The 15,646-nt window shown below is 34.8% G+C and overlaps 1 protein-coding gene across 4 annotated transcripts; it reads left to right on the top strand.

The window, feature by feature from the left end:
• The first annotated feature begins 1,908 nt into the window (after positions 1 to 1,908).
• On the top strand, positions 1,909 to 6,148 carry LOC113711717 (uncharacterized protein At5g43822). 4 transcript variants are annotated; one of them, XM_027234902.2, is made up of 7 exons: positions 1,909 to 2,053; positions 2,907 to 3,065; positions 3,167 to 3,285; positions 3,766 to 3,945; positions 4,493 to 4,549; positions 5,365 to 5,432; positions 5,650 to 6,148. In XM_027234902.2, exons 2-7 carry the CDS (start codon positions 2,934 to 2,936, stop codon positions 5,691 to 5,693), a joined length of 600 nt encoding a protein of 199 aa, XP_027090703.1. In that variant the 5' UTR covers positions 1,909 to 2,053; positions 2,907 to 2,933; the 3' UTR covers positions 5,694 to 6,148. The 4 variants fall into 4 exon arrangements, with proteins under 4 accessions (XP_027090703.1, XP_071924177.1, XP_027090701.1 ...); XM_027234900.2 differs by lacking the exon at positions 1,909 to 2,053 and adding an exon at positions 2,076 to 2,625; XM_072068075.1 differs by lacking the exon at positions 1,909 to 2,053 and adding an exon at positions 2,654 to 2,823.
• The last annotated feature ends 9,498 nt before the right edge of the window (positions 6,149 to 15,646 follow it).

The following is a 15,646-nucleotide window of genomic DNA, read 5'->3' as shown; positions in this document are numbered from 1 at the left end:
ATTGGATAACCAGCACTGAAAACCATCTTTACAGTGGATAGTTACATTTTTCATAAATACATTTTTTAATCATATTTTTATCTCATAAATATCAAATCGTTACAGTACATCTTTGTTATATAAATTTCTAAAAATACCAATCCAAATAGGACCTGAGTTTTATTTATTTAAATCTATAATCAATATACGAGTTTATATTCAAAGTCGCAAGAATATTGCGTCTTGCAACTTTTAATATAAACTCATATGTTGAGTATAAATTTAAAGAAAACTCAATTCTTTACAACACGATAGATGTAATTCTTACAGCTTTTAATATAAACTTGTATGTTTGAATACAAATTTAAATAAACTCAATCTATAGATGTAATTCTTACGACTTTTAATATAAACTCGTATGCTTGAGTGTAAATTTAAAAGATTTTTCTATTCTGTGTCCTTAATGCACAGGATAAACATACAAAATATAAGGGTGGACACACTTTAACTTTTAAACATTATCATCCCACCGAATTCAAGAAACTTTAGCGAAAAAATTTTAAACAGCTAACACTTGCAACTAACACTTGGTTCCACCTCTTATATCATGTGCCCCTGGACACAGAATAGAAAAAATTTTAAATTTTTTCGAACAACTAACACTTGGTATTCCACCTCGTCATGTGCTTGAAGAGCATGGAATAGAAGAATCAAAATTTAAATTTATAACTCATACAATTAAATCAATTATACGACTTTACACTAAAGATAATAAGAATTATACGAATCAATTTGAATTGAATAACACTCAACTTGCGCGTCCTAGATCCAATCCAAATAGCTATGTTGATAAAAATTTCCAATCCAGGTAGCTAAGCTGATAAAAAGTTGTTAATGGCCTTTATTGACACCCTTATTTTATATATTTCCATCAACGAATTAAGCAAAGGAAAACATTAGGGGAAAGAAAAAATAAGAAGACATGGCTGCGGAGGGTTCGACTCCAGTGGGTTCTCATGTTAGCCAGAGGCAAGCGATGTTACAAGTAATTTTCATAACGAATGACTAATTATTATCATAAATAAAAGTTAGTGCATTAGGATAATTACATTATTGACAACCATACAATTATTTTGTAAAATATTATTATTAATTTTAATATACACAACTATTATAGAAATGCATTTGATGTTACTAACTACTCTTTTTTGCATGCCAAATAGTGTTGTTCAAACCAAAATCGATCATCCTTTTGTTTTTTAATGTTATGAATCAAACGCATTTATATTGTATTTTAGATTAAAAACATAACAAGTGTTTAATTTCATTTTTAAAACAAAATAGAAACAGGAAAACACTAATCGCAACAGAACGACTGTACATTAGGATTATACGACCTATTGGTCGTAGGTCCTATTAGAAACAATCTACGGCATTAATTTACAATCACAATAAAAAAGATCATTATGCCTCTAATAATAAGATTTAAAGCACGAGATTCATTGAAATGAATTTGAATAGAACACGGTTCAGGGTTTTGTCTATAAAAAAGAGAAGATGAAGTCCTTATTTATTTTTTATATATGAACAAGGGATTAATTAGGACGGGTGATTTCATCCAAAAGTTCCCACTTGTAAAAAGTGCTCCATCTTTTTCACAACGTACTTGATTCGAGGTTACAATCAATTTTATCCGAGTGTGGAAATGGAATTTAAAACTCATAATACTATTAAAATGTTTGCATGGTCAAATTGCTTTACTTCCCTCGAGTTTGAGAAACATATTTTGTAGCTAGAGTTTAACTTGTCTTTGTTCCTTTTCGGCATGGCATAATGAATAATTTCTGTCGCAAAGTTTCAAATTAAATGCTTTAGGTATTTTTGTTGTAAACTTAAATGCTTTAAGTTTCAAATTAAATGCTTTAGGTATGAAAACACGAGTAGATAGAAACCAAACAAAGATTGTTGTACACTATCAAGATAGACTGTTAGGTCTGAGGCCACGCTTATAGGCTGGATGTTGTAATATGGACCTTCACCAGTGATGTTCCAATGTATGTGCAAAGTTCCACAGGTAATGTCATTTACTGAACTGAAGTGGCTAACGAGTTCCAGTTTTCATGGCTGTAATGTAACACTGGAAATTTCATTTATATTAAAGACCATTTTGATTTTGAATCAAGTCTATCTGCCTTTCAAAGTTTGTTTATTTTGTTTTCTTATTTTTTTTGGGTGCATTTTAGATTTTTTTTTGCCTATGCCCGAACGCTCTAGTGAGCATTGCAGTCATACCATTTTCTAGGGCATCGCAAGGGCAGCTTCATTAACTAAAGTAGTAAAGTGATCGGGTCAAGCTTTGAAGTATTACCACACTTCAGTTCAAATACTCTATTAACTGAAGTGACTCTAAAATGTTCACCACAATAAAAATGGCAAATTTTCTCGACCTACTGAAATTTCCTAATTACCGGTGTACTGGGCTCTCTTCTCCTCCACCAGATACTAGACTCTCTGGTCTGATGCCCCATTGCCTGAATACGAGTACAAGCCGTTCTTTCCTCTTTGACGAAGCGGCGTAGCATTGGGAGAACAATCAGCTTCACGGTTCTTCATAAGCTTAGCTTAAAGGAGAAGGAAAAAAAACCCGTAATTTATTTCAAAATTTTAGTTTTTTTTTTTTTTTTTGCTTTTGTGGATTAATTTTCTGTCACGCAAATGGTTGCACACCACATGTTTGATAGAATGCCTGAATGTGTATCAACTGCATACAGATGCTGCTGAAGGGTCAATACATATATGTTGTAGTACCATCCCGGGAGACGAAGCATTTGCTTATAGATTAATGTCACTTTGATTGCGATGATATGATTCGCTAGATAGTGATAAAATTCATGGCACATAATTCTGCTACCACTTGTTTGATGTAGGATTGGCAGAGGTGTGGATTGAGGTAGATGGAGTCAATGGTGAAAAAGTATCAACAGAAGTTTAGGAAGGTGAAAGAAGAGATGGGTCGATGGGAAGAACTTCAATCTCGGTTAATTTCACAGTTCACCAGTGCTTCTGCCATCATCCAGAGGCTGCAGGTTTTCCCGCAGCATCCTGTCTAGACATGTTTGCATGTGTGCCTTTCTTCTTATTGTTTGATTCCTGATGATATTGATGTTGGGTTAGCTCTCTCATTTAGTTACTCCAAGATTCAAAGAAGTATGGTGCATTAGAATGCGTTCAGGGCATTCAAGATGTTGTCTTGGCGAAGCAATTGGAGTCACTGCAAACTATTCTGCTCTCCATGAATAAGACCTTGTATGGTTTCTTGTTTTACATTTTTTCTCTCCTTGAAAGTTCCTTTTATTGATCTCAATGCATTTTGTAACAGAAGTCAGAAAACAAATGTTGGCTAGGGGTCTCTTCCAGTGTTTATGTTTCTTTCTGATTCGACCAAGTTAGGAATAGATATTTTATCTTGTTTCTTAAAGATTGTGGTCACCTGTATGTTGAGACTTCTACTAACCAAACGTTAAAAGACGATTTGATTGGCCTCCAGATTTCTTTGTTCCATTAATTTCATTTCATGGATGCTGTCAACCTCTAGAACTCATTCTGGACCTCGTGGATTTATGTTTCAGCAATTGCTTATCCTATGTGTGTGTGTGCGCTTTTTCCCCCTCTCAATTGTCCCCTGTATTAGTCTTGATTTGCATGTCAACACACTCCCATATAGGAAGCTGACTTTCTGTTCTTCTTATTTTGTCTTTTTGCTTAATCCATCCGCCATTGATGTAGGGAAGATTTTCGTGGTGTTTCTTCATCCCTTGAGAAAGTTGTTCGTGATGGTAGGCAGCTAGTTAAAGGAGGTTCTGCCGTTACAACGGCAAAGCAACTGCAGCAAAGAGTTGGTGTCAAACCAAGTCTTGCAGATTGCCTGGAGGGACTTAGGCTTCTTAGCGAGATGCACCATTCAGAGTACGTGTTAGAGGAACTTTACATAATTCTCATAGTTAACTTTCCTGTGTGTTGATGTTAACTCATCAAGATTGGGCTCTGGAAAACAGAACCTGTTATTTGTTTCTTTATTTAAAATTTTCTCAGAAATGCAATCTGAGAGATGTCAAAAGTTGGGTTAATCTGATCATTTGATATGATTTTGTAGCTAATTTATTTTTTACGGTCTCCAGTTTTTTTATTCGGTCTTCTTTACTATGTAAGATTCAAAATAAGGTCACCCATGATAGTGTCAAATGAATGTTAAACTTCACATATTATGACAATAAATCACTGCCATTTCTTTCTTCATTGTAAATCATTTTGTTTGCACTTTCCTGGGATTATCTGATCTTGTTTAGACTAATATTTTCCTTGACTTTTGAAAGCATTCGCATTGCAATTTGTCGGAGTTACCTTTAAGATGTGCAGGATATTAGTGACCAGCATCCTGGAGTCCATGTTCTCCTTTTCTCCCTTCATTTTTCACACTCCATTTCCTAGTAACCAGTTGAACATTTTATTTCAGGTACCTTCTTAAGTCGTCTGTGATATTGGCACTTGCAAAGGTTTCCTTGACGCCAAGGTATCTCTTGATAGATGTGGGTGCTTCCCCCACCCCAGCCACCTCTGTGTGATTAATTCTTTTGCATTGGCAATTGCCCAAGTTAATGTGTATCGTATCTTGTGCAACTTATCTAAACTTGAGAAATAGGCATGGCCTGTTTTTGAAAACTGTCATATTATAATTGGAGGTTAAGGCTGGAGAAGTTGGCCTAGAATATTTAGCATATTTAGGGCTTTCAGTTATGTCAATTATTAGAAATAAGTCAGGTTCAAGGTCTTTAAAAAAAAAAAAAGGAAAATTTTGCGGTTTATGTTGGTTTAAGGCTTTTTATTAACTTTGAAAGTAATAAATGATGGCAGCCTGGAATCACCTTTCACGACTATGATGCATGAGAAGAGCACATTCATTATATAAATATTTGGGCTTGATCCTATGATTTAGTTAGTGTTTGATTTTGGTTACCATGATACACTACAAATCTTCTCAAATTGAAGTTTTGACAGTAAGTAGATGGGTGGAGCAGAAAAGTTTAACAGCTCTACCCTTAGAAATACTAAAGTTTAATGCGCCAAATTAGATTAGAAGTTGAAAGTGTCCAGTTTTATTAAATAGTGGAGCTTTTATTTCTTTGTTCATTGCACAGGATGGCTATGTGTAACATTTTTTGCTGTCCTTTTGGTGTGGTATATTTGTCTTTTTCTTCTCCTTTTCTGCCTTTGCCTCTCTTTCCTTTTGATGAATTAGTTGTTTACTGTAATTACCTCTGATGCCATCTAATTGAAACATCTTAGTATTCTAATTGTGACTATGCCACGGCTGAATTCTAATTGCAGTGCTAGTGACGATCTAAATGCCCTTCAGCAACTGCTCGATGACCAACCTAACATCCCTAGAGAGGAGGGTAGGTAGTTAAGAGTTTGATGAACAGAATTAATTGCTATGCTACTATCTGCTTGTGATAGAATTATGAAGCTCTTGCTAAAATCTCCATACGCATCACAATTTGATCATATTGTAGAACTCAACTTTTTAAGGACGTTTCAGAATTTTTAATATCTGTCCTTTACAATGTCAAATACTGTACATCAAACGCTGAATTCTGGCCTCTCTTGCTGCAGTACACGGGATATTTGATATCATATTTGCTGAAGAGATCTCTTGATGCTTTGTCCTCGTATCAATTTGTAAGTGCATTACAAATCTGTGTTAAGGCAGAAAGAAAGGAGGCACCATCTTTCACCATCTTTCAGGGATAGCGTTTGAGCATAAGCATCCAAAACATGTCATTCTTGGGTTGGTTGTGAAGCAAAAGCTGTCAAATTCAAGACAGGTTAATTGTTTGTGGATCATTCCCAAGCACGAGTTCTGTTTCCTGAAGATTATATATCAAAGAGTCTAATCTTCTGTGGGTGGATGGTAGTTTGGATGATTTTAAAGTGTAAATGAATCATAGATGGCCTCGAATTGTATGGAGAACTTGGTTAAGTTGTTATCACTATCCCGACGCGACATCATGAAACTCTCTGAGACGCAATGTAAGAGTTTTATTGGATGTTATTAAATTCCATTTGGAGGGAGTAACTCAATGCTTGTTAGTAAAATGTCACATTTCGATTGTGGGCTTTGTTTTAAACATGAAGTTGTAAGAATGTGTAAAAATTTCCAATGGACGGAGTCTAGGAGAAATATCAAGTCTAATAAGCTGATAGAACTACTATACCTTGTTGGTTGCCTTGTCACTAATAGTTGGTAGAGAAGTTAACCATCCATAATACCACATTTTTTCAAATTGTCATAACAAAGAGTCAATCATTTTATATATATATATATATATATATATATATATATTTTTTTTTTCTTTTTTTGGCGTAACTAAATTGGATAGATAATTTTCACACATGATTCATGAGGCATAATCCTATGCATCTTTGGAGTCTTGTATAATTTTAATTAAATTTGGTCAATAACACTAAAGAACTCGTGACGACAGCGTAGCAAAGTCTAAGGTCCGGTTTGATAACGTCATTTAACATTTAAACTTAATGGATTCAGATCTTAACATGTTCAGACGCGTTTAATAACTAAAAATTGAACATTTGAATTAATTAAGTGGCATTGAATTTTCTAGGCAAAATTTGCTCCCAAAATTAAGTGATAAGTTATTCACTTATTACTAATGTGATATACACTCAAATGTATTAAATTTAGGGAAAATGATCGGTTTCATCCTTCATATTTCACAAAAATATTCTTTTCGTCCCTCACTTTTGAAATGGAACAATTTCATTCTTGACATTTAAAAACTGAAATTATTACATCCCTAAACCTAAATTTCAATTTGAATCAAACCACCAATCAACCTGATTACAAATTTTGGGGGTGTAATTGGAAGATCATTTGGTTAACTCAACTTGATATTCATGTGACATTTAATGAACCTAAAAGAAAGATTAATCTTTTCTATATTATCATTGTATACACTGACGGTTTTATGTACAGCATTTCATTTTAATTTAAATTTAAACATCAAATTTTATATTTATGATACACATCTAGATTCGTAAGCGGATATACTAACGGTACATGAAAAGATTTATCAAAAAAAAAATTCTACTATTCCAAGACAAAGAATGGCATTTTATGTTATAATTTTTATTTTTTTGGTTTAATAAATGTCATGTGAATATGATGAAGTTGACCGAATGATCTATCAATTTTATTTTCGAAATTTATTGTTGGGTTATTGGATGGTTTGATTCAGTTATTTTCGAAATTTTCATGGAAACTCCCCTTGATCTCGGAACTCGTATTACTTGCCGGGATAGCAGAACTGTTTCCAGACATGAAGAAAAGGAGCATACCAACCTAGGGAGAGCATGTCTCTTTCAGCTTGGTCTCCACTGCCTGCATTATGCAACATACTTATCAAACATCTGTTATGGCCTAAATTCCCTGTTGACAGGCGAAGTTTGTCAATCTTCTATACTATGAAGGTATGTATAGTGGCTGGTTAGTTCAACCAATTTGGATGAAAATATTATCAAAAAATAGCGATGTGAAAAGGTCATCAAGTAGATGGTGATCAAAAAGCTCAATTCATCACTCGTATATACCGTATAGTTGAGTGTATCTTTCCAGGATTGAATTCTCACAGAGGGTGATCAGAAAGCTCAATTCATCACTCGTAATGCATGCAGCCAAGCAGGAGCCCAATATTTCGTCCTCTTTCCATTTGCTATTTTTTGGGCCACAGTCCTAGAAATAAGCATTTCATGAGTTAATTTTGGTCTACTGAATTGAATAAGAGTGAACTTTTGGGCCAAATAAGGCTCCAATTTCAAATGTGGGTGCTGTTCTTGGGCCTCAAGAGATTGGATAAAGCCTGCTACCTGACACCTAAGTGTCAAGGTCAAATAACCTCAAACAATATATTGCAAACAATGTAATATCTGCTCGCCATTACTTTTATTTGTTTATTTTTTCTTGCCTTCATATTACACCCTTTTTGCCTTTATATTGTCAGATTCAGAATTCAAAATCTGAATCTTATAATTGAAAGGACGCTAAGAGCCTTTTTTGACAAATTTTTATTTATTTATTTATTTTACATTCTTTCATTCTTGTTCATACCTTTTTCTCGCAGTCATACTTACCCTTTTCTCCTTCGTACCAAGAGATTCAGAATTCGAAATCTGAACCTCATAATTGAAAGGACGTTAAGAGCCTTTTTTTGACTATTAAACGAACCCTAATGGTTTTAGTACCCATTTAAAAGAGTTTGTCAATTTGTTGTTGTAGAGAGCCACAATGACTTTATGAAGGTGAAGTAAGCATTAAGTTTGACGGTGATGAATTTTACCTTTTCTTTTTCCCTTTCTTTTTGGTAGTATGATATTAACTCCACATTATAAGATTTTTGAAGTCTCCATTTTGTTGCAACTATTCAAAGAGTCATGAAATCTGTGATTTCATTTTCCAAGTGTGAATATTAGATGGATGGACAAATCAACCTTCTTTTTCCATTCTTGGGGCAGAATTTCTTCTCCCACAGATGTTGCCTATCTTTATCACGATAATGTACTCTTCTTGAGCGAGTAAATTAACTTGGTCCCCAAATGGAAATTTAGTTGGCACGTCTCACCGACCACGTTTCCTTAACAACAAAGAAAGGAAATATACAAATGGAAAACCTGAATCTAAACCTCCCCAGATAACAACATTCAAGGATGTGAACTCCTCACCGGCCAATTGAAATCTGATCCAGAGAAAAAAAACCCAAAAGGAAAATGATCAAATGAATTTAGTTATTGAAACCACCTTAGAAAATGAAAATAAAGAAATGCTTAGGCTCAATGTATCTGCCAAATGAAGCAATAATTGTCACTTAAAAATAGGGAGTCAATGCATTGAAACATTCAATCATACATCTCCCAAGTCCCAACCTTGCTTATAAGTGCAAACAAAGGGAGGCAAACAACATCATTTCTACCATGCAATTACAGTTTTGGAAACTAAACCACCTTAGCAAATGAAATTAAAGAAATGCTTAGGCTCCGCTCAATGTATCTGCCAAAATGAAGCAGTAAATTGTCATGTCAGATGATGGATAGTCAATGCATTTGAATCATTCATGCATCCATCTTCCAACTTTGCTTCAAATTGGGAACAAAGGGTGGCAAACAACATCATATCCATATGGTGGAGGCCATACCTGTGACTTGGTAGAATTGACCCTTCCAAACAGGCGTTACAGCACAATTGGTGAGAGAGAGGAGAGACTTGAAGGTGCATATGGCTATGAGTTACATCTGTAAAGTAAAAAAACCCAAGTTGCATCCTGTATAGTTTGTTTGGGGATGGGGTCTATGTCAATGAATTGGATGAAAGGAGAAGAAACTTCAAACTATGAATTTATAATTAGTGATTGAGCTTAATACTTCAACCCAACCATACCAAACTTCTTGGTTATTGGAGAACCAAATTATTTAATAGTACTTCTTTTTTTGGTAAATATCTAGAAAATATCTCTTTGGCTGAAGATCACTAGTTGTTATCTTGACCAAGAAGTATTGATTATTGATCACTGAGATAAGTTTCAACTGCTTAATCATGATCTTAATAGAGTTTTAATTTCCCACTACCCCTTGTCAATCAGCAAAATTGTGTTTGATAACGCGACTAATTACCCTTCCATATATATATTTCCTCCTTAATGGTGCCAAAAAATTAAACAGTTCTGATATCCCTCATTGATATGTTACCCCAAAATTAAAAAAAAAAGACAGAGTTAAAATCCAAATTCACCTAATTCAACGCATTGAAAATTTGTGGAAATGAATTTAAACCTCCTCTTTCTATCAAAATTTTTTTTTCAACGCCCGTTTAATCACGCTCCTAACACTATCCAATAACTAAGATTTCTAGCCGATTACTACTAAATCAGCGCCTATAGGCTATAAATAGCCTCCTCTCCACAATCCAACAAACAAACAATCACCACTCAGATCAGATATTTTTCATAAGTTGTTGGGCAAAAAATCTCAGCGGCCATTAAACTATTGTCAGGATCATGTTTTGGCCATCGAACTATTTTTTGTCAATAATTGACCACTAAACAATTTAATCAGTAAACCTGTGGCCATTTCGTCGGTAATGGCTCTTAATTTCTGAAATTAGCATGACACGTGGCAAAGCACAGGGCAAATTTGTCCAACAATTTACTGTCACGATTTTGGATCTTAATATGGATCTTGACCAAAAACACTCTGTCAAATTTCTAATTCCAACATCCATCTCTGGTGAAATCAAATTAATTTCAATTCTCAAGTAAAGATAGCGGATACTGCTAGTAATTAATGGGGAAGGTGCACGGGAACAACCGCGGATCCATGGTGCTAGACCACCCGACTCCTGGCGGAGGGCGTTCAGTTTAAGATTTGGTCAGCCTCATTCCGCCGCATTATACTGGACACAGTTTGGTGCGGGACGCGGCAGCATCATAAGCACAACAACACTGGCAAATTAACCATCCAAGAGCCCAAGCCCGAGCCTGACATTGATCTAGTTTTGCCCTTTCAGCAATGAAGAAGTTGATATACAGCAAAGACTTAAAAAATCTTACAATTTTCTTTGCAGGCATATCTGGAAATGATTGCGGAGCGCAGAAAGAGAGTTACAAGTGGTGTGGAAGATACATACGGCTTGGGAAGATTTGACAGAGAAGCCGGGGAAGGGGATGCCGGACCCAGCACCAAGTAGTCCAAGGCTGTCTACCTTTTCCCCTTCTCCTTTCTCCTCCCCGACTAGTGTGAAGAACACACACACCTACTAATAGCTCCAGTAAATTTCAACTGATACTGGCTATGTATTTGCATTAAGCACAGGCGTTTTGCCTGGCACGTGTTGTAAAATATATAGTATTTCAAAATATTCTTTGTCCCACATCGAAAAATGAGAAGTATTATTTTCTTTGTCCCACATTGAGAAGTGAGAAGAGTTGCAGTCTTTTGTCCCACATCGGAAGTGGGAAGGGTTGCACCTCACTCTAAAATCTATAAATAGGATCCATTCCCTCCTCAGAAAATCACCCCAGCAGCTTCAGTTGATATCTTTTGATAGCTGCTCTCTCTCTCTCTTTCTCTCTTTTATTTTTTGTTAGTTGATATCCTATTGATAATTCTGTTCTCATCTTCTTGTCTTTTATATATATATCTGCTGGTTTTAATTTGCTAGTTCTGGTCCTTCTAGTTTGCAACAAGAAGAAATCTTGTCTTTCTTGTTAGCAACAATTAGAAGAAAACTTGTTTAATCCTGGGGAAACATTTCAATTTCATGAAATAGTTTCTTAGGACAGTGCTACGCACGACTCAAGCAGATAGTGTTAACATTGTTGTAGCTATTTATCCAACAATCTAAGAAATTACGGCATCTGACAATGTTAGCACCCCACAGTTTTCATCAGCAACTGTTGCAGTGACACTACCTTTTGCGAAGCCATTTCCTGGCGTCTCCAGAATTGAGGTTTTTGTTGACGAAAACTTCAAAAGGTGGCAAGAACGTGTCTACTCTCTACTCGACATACATGGAGTGGCCTATGCACTGACGGAATCTCAACCTGCTGCTACCATAGATGTCAAGCTACAAGAGTCGTGGAAATATGCCAATAAGGTATGTCGAAATACTATTTTACAAACACTTTTAAATGAATTATTTGATGTGTATTGTAGCTATGTGCAAGCCAATAAGTCCCAGTATAATATACCAAAAAATCCCAATTACAAGCCTAATATTCCCAACTTTAAGAAAAAGAAAGGCAAATGCCATTATTGTAGAAAATCAGAACATTATGCTGCCTTGTATAGATACAATAAAGGTGACAAAGCAAATGGTAATCCTCCTAAGGTTAATTTAACCAAAGGAGATGAAATAATTGCTGCAGTCATCTCTCAAGTGAACATTGCAGCTAATGTTAAAGAATGGGTGGTAGACTCTGGGGCTACTCGGCACATATGTGCAAATCGAGAAGCGTTTTCCTCCTATACTTCAATAGGGGATGATGAAAAATTAGTCTACCTTGCAGACTCACGAACTGCTAAAGTTTTGGGTAAGGGCAAAGTACTATTGAAACTCACTTCAGGAAATACTTTGGCTCTTAATGATGTGCTGCATGTTCCAAATATTCGGGCAAATCTTGTTTCTGTGGCTTTGCTTGGAAAAGTTGGGATGAAAGTGTCATTCGAATCTGATAAGATTATAATGACAAGAAATAATGTGTTTGTTGGGAAAGGCTATTGTAATCAGGGACTTTTTGTACTTAATATTTCCAATGTGATCAATGAAAATGCATCTTCTTCTGCTTATATTGTTGATTCCATTTCTTTATGGCATGCTAGATTAGGACATGTTAATATTGGTTATATAAAGAAAATGCAATCATGTGGCCTAATTTCTGGTATTAATGATAATATGGACAAATGTGAAATATGTGCAGAAGCTAAAATAACAAAGAAAAGTTGTATAACTGTCCATAGAGAAACTGAGTTATTAAATTTAATTCATACTGATTTAGGTGATTTAAAACAAACAATGACTAGAGGTGGGAAAAGGTATTATGTCACCTTTATAGATGACTATTCTAGATATACCAAAGTTTATTTACTTAGAAATAAGGATGATACTTATAATGCCTTTTTATCCTATAAGTCTGAAGTAGAAAATCAACTTAATAAAAGGATAAAAAGAATTAGATCAGATAGGGGTGGAGAATATTTAACTTTAGATAACCTTTGTGAACAGGAAGGCATAATACATGAAATAACTCCACCTTATTCACCAGAATCTAATGGAGTAGCTGAAAGGAAAAATAGAACGTTAAAAGAAATGATGAACTCTATGTTAATTAGTTCTCATGCTCCAGATAATTTATGGGGAGAAGCTATATTATCTGCATGTCACTTACAAAATAGAATCCCACATAAAAAGACTGGCAAAACACCTTATGAGTTATGGAAAAATTATAAACCAAATTTGAAATATTTAAAAGTTTGGGGGTGTCTTGCTAAAATCTTGTTGCCTGAACCTAAGAAAAGGAAAATAGGTTCTAAAACTTCTGATTGTATGTTTATTGGATATGCTGAACATAGTGCTGCATATAGATTTCTTGTGTTAAGAAGTGATATACTTGATTGTAATACAATTATTGAGACAAAGAATGCTGAATTTTTTGAACATATTTTTCCACTGTCTAGTAAAATTTCTCATACACCTGTTGAAATAAATAAGGAAATTATTCCAATTGAGGAATTAAGAAGGAGCAAAAGGCCAAGAAAAGAATTTTCATTTGGAAAAGATTTTCAAACCTTTCTTGTTGATAATGATCCTTTAACATACTCCGATGCTATTTCTTCTCCTGAGTGTAAATTTTGGAAAGAAGCAATTAAATCTGAAATTGATTCTATCTTGTCAAATAAAACTTGGATTTTGGTAGACTTACCTCCTGGTGCAAAACCTATTGGTTGCAAATGGATTTTTAAAAGAAAATATAACTCTGATGGCTCTATAGAAAAGTACAAAGCTCGTTTAGTAGCAAAAGGATTTTCTCAAAAACAAAATATTGATTATTTTGATACATTTGCACCAGTAACTAGAATTGCGTCTATTCGAGTTTTATTTGCTTTAGCTTCTATCCATAAACTTGTTATTCATCAAATGGATGTCAAAACAGCCTTTTTAAATGGTGATTTAGAAGAAGAAATTTATATGTTTCAACCTGAGGGATGTATTGTATCTGGACAAGAAAATAAGGTTTGCAAACTAATTAAATCTCTTTATGGTCTAAAACAAGCTCCTAAACAGTGGCATGAGAAATTTGATCAAGTCTTGATAAAAGATGGATTCTCGTCTGTAGAAGTGGATAAATGTGTATATTTCAAAATTATAAATGATCAATATGTGATAATCAGTTTATATGTGGATGACATGCTTATATTTGGTACTAGTCTAGATATTGTAAATAGTACTAAATATTTTTTGTCTTCTAATTTTGATATGAAAGATTTGGGTGAATCCAAAATAATATTGGGTGTTAAAATCATAAGGAAAGGTGATGGTATAATGTTGTCACAAGAACATTATACAGAGAGACTTCTTAGGAAGTTCGAAAATTATGATGTGACACCTGTGAGTACTCCTTATGATGCTAACACTCAATTAAAGAAAAATAATGGTGACCCAATTGTTCAGTCTAAATATGCTCAGATTATTGGGAGTCTGATGCATCTGATGAATTTCACTAGACCTGGTATAGCTTATGCTGTATGTCGACTGAGTAGATATACCCATAATCCCAACCGTGAGCATTGGTTTGCATTAGTCAGACTAATGAAATATTTGAGAGGTACCATGAATTTTGGTATCCTGTATAGTGGATTTCCCACTGTATTAGAGGGTTACAGTGATGCTAATTGGATCTCTGATTCAAATGATACGAAATCCACTAGTGGTTATGTGTTCACCCTTGGTGGTGGTGCAATAGTATGGAAATATGCTAGACAGACAATCATTGCTAGATCAACAATGGAGTCAGAGTTTGTAGCTCTGGAACTGACAGGGACTGAGGCCGAGTGGTTGAGAAATTTCTTAGCTAATATTCCTTCAACTAAGGATTTGTTGCCTCCTATGTCCATACATTGTGACTGTCAAGCAGCGATTGCCATAACTAAAAATAAATCGTATAATTGTAAAAGTCAACACATGAGATTGAGACATGATGTCGTAAAGCAGCTGCTTAGAGATGGAATTATTTCCATTGATTATGTAAAGTCAGAGTTGAATTTGGCCGATCCTCTGACTAAACCCGTAGGAAGAAAATTGATTCTTCAAACTACAAAAGAAATGGGACTTCGACCAACAAGTTGTCAATAGAGACAGTAACCCAACCTATGTGATTGGTGATCCCATGAAATAGGTTCATATGGGTAATAACAAGTCAATATTGATGGTAAAGCACTTCAATTTAAGTCCCTCCAGAGAGAAGTACTTTGAGTAATTGTGAGGATGAGTTAAAACTCTTAATGAATTCATATCCCATTAGGGAGGTGTAGTTAAAGCAATACACACTTGATGAATTCACCTATATGAGAGTGGAGTGGGGCCGCTCCTATAAGATCCATTGGTCAAATCTTTAGAGCTCTCATGAATAACCAGGCAGGCGCATGGCCAAAAAGCGCAAAATCGCGTTAACAGCAAATTATGGGTTGTAATGTGATTGATAAAATCTCTGTCATACATCAAGAGTTATTGGTTCATAGAAATTTATATTTCACCAATAATTCTGTAGATCATGTTTTATCAATCTATGTTTAGTTCATAGTCCAAAAGACACCAATCTAATTACATTTCAACCAAATTCAGCAGAGTACTTTTAAAATTCTTCCTTTATCCAAAGAATTTTTTGAAATAGGAGGGAGATTGTTGTAAAATATATAGTATTTCAAAATATTCTTTGTCCCACATCGAAAAATGAGAAGTATTATTTTCTTTGTCCCACATTGAGAAGTGAGAAGAGTTGCAGTCTTTTGTCCCACATCGGAAGTGGGAAGGGTTGCACCTCACTCT

This window comes from Coffea arabica, chromosome 10e (assembly GCF_036785885.1).
Source record: "Coffea arabica cultivar ET-39 chromosome 10e, Coffea Arabica ET-39 HiFi, whole genome shotgun sequence".
NCBI classification, from domain to species: Eukaryota; Viridiplantae; Streptophyta; class Magnoliopsida; order Gentianales; family Rubiaceae; genus Coffea; species Coffea arabica.
This window is presented reverse-complemented; position numbering and strand designations above follow the sequence as displayed.

What these genes read in the sequence shown, in the direction of transcription:
- LOC113711717 (XM_027234902.2), top strand. Translation starts at nt 2,934, where the DNA reads ATGGAGTCAATGGTGAAAAAGTATCAACAGAAGTTTAGGAAGGTGAAA. An exon ending in CTCTCCATGAATAAGACCTT is followed by an intron (nt 3,286 to 3,765) that starts GTATGGTTTCTT and finishes CCATTGATGTAG; the next exon opens with GGAAGATTTTCGTGGTGTTT. An exon ending in TAACATCCCTAGAGAGGAGG is followed by an intron (nt 5,433 to 5,649) that starts GTAGGTAGTTAA and finishes CTCTTGCTGCAG; the next exon opens with TACACGGGATATTTGATATC.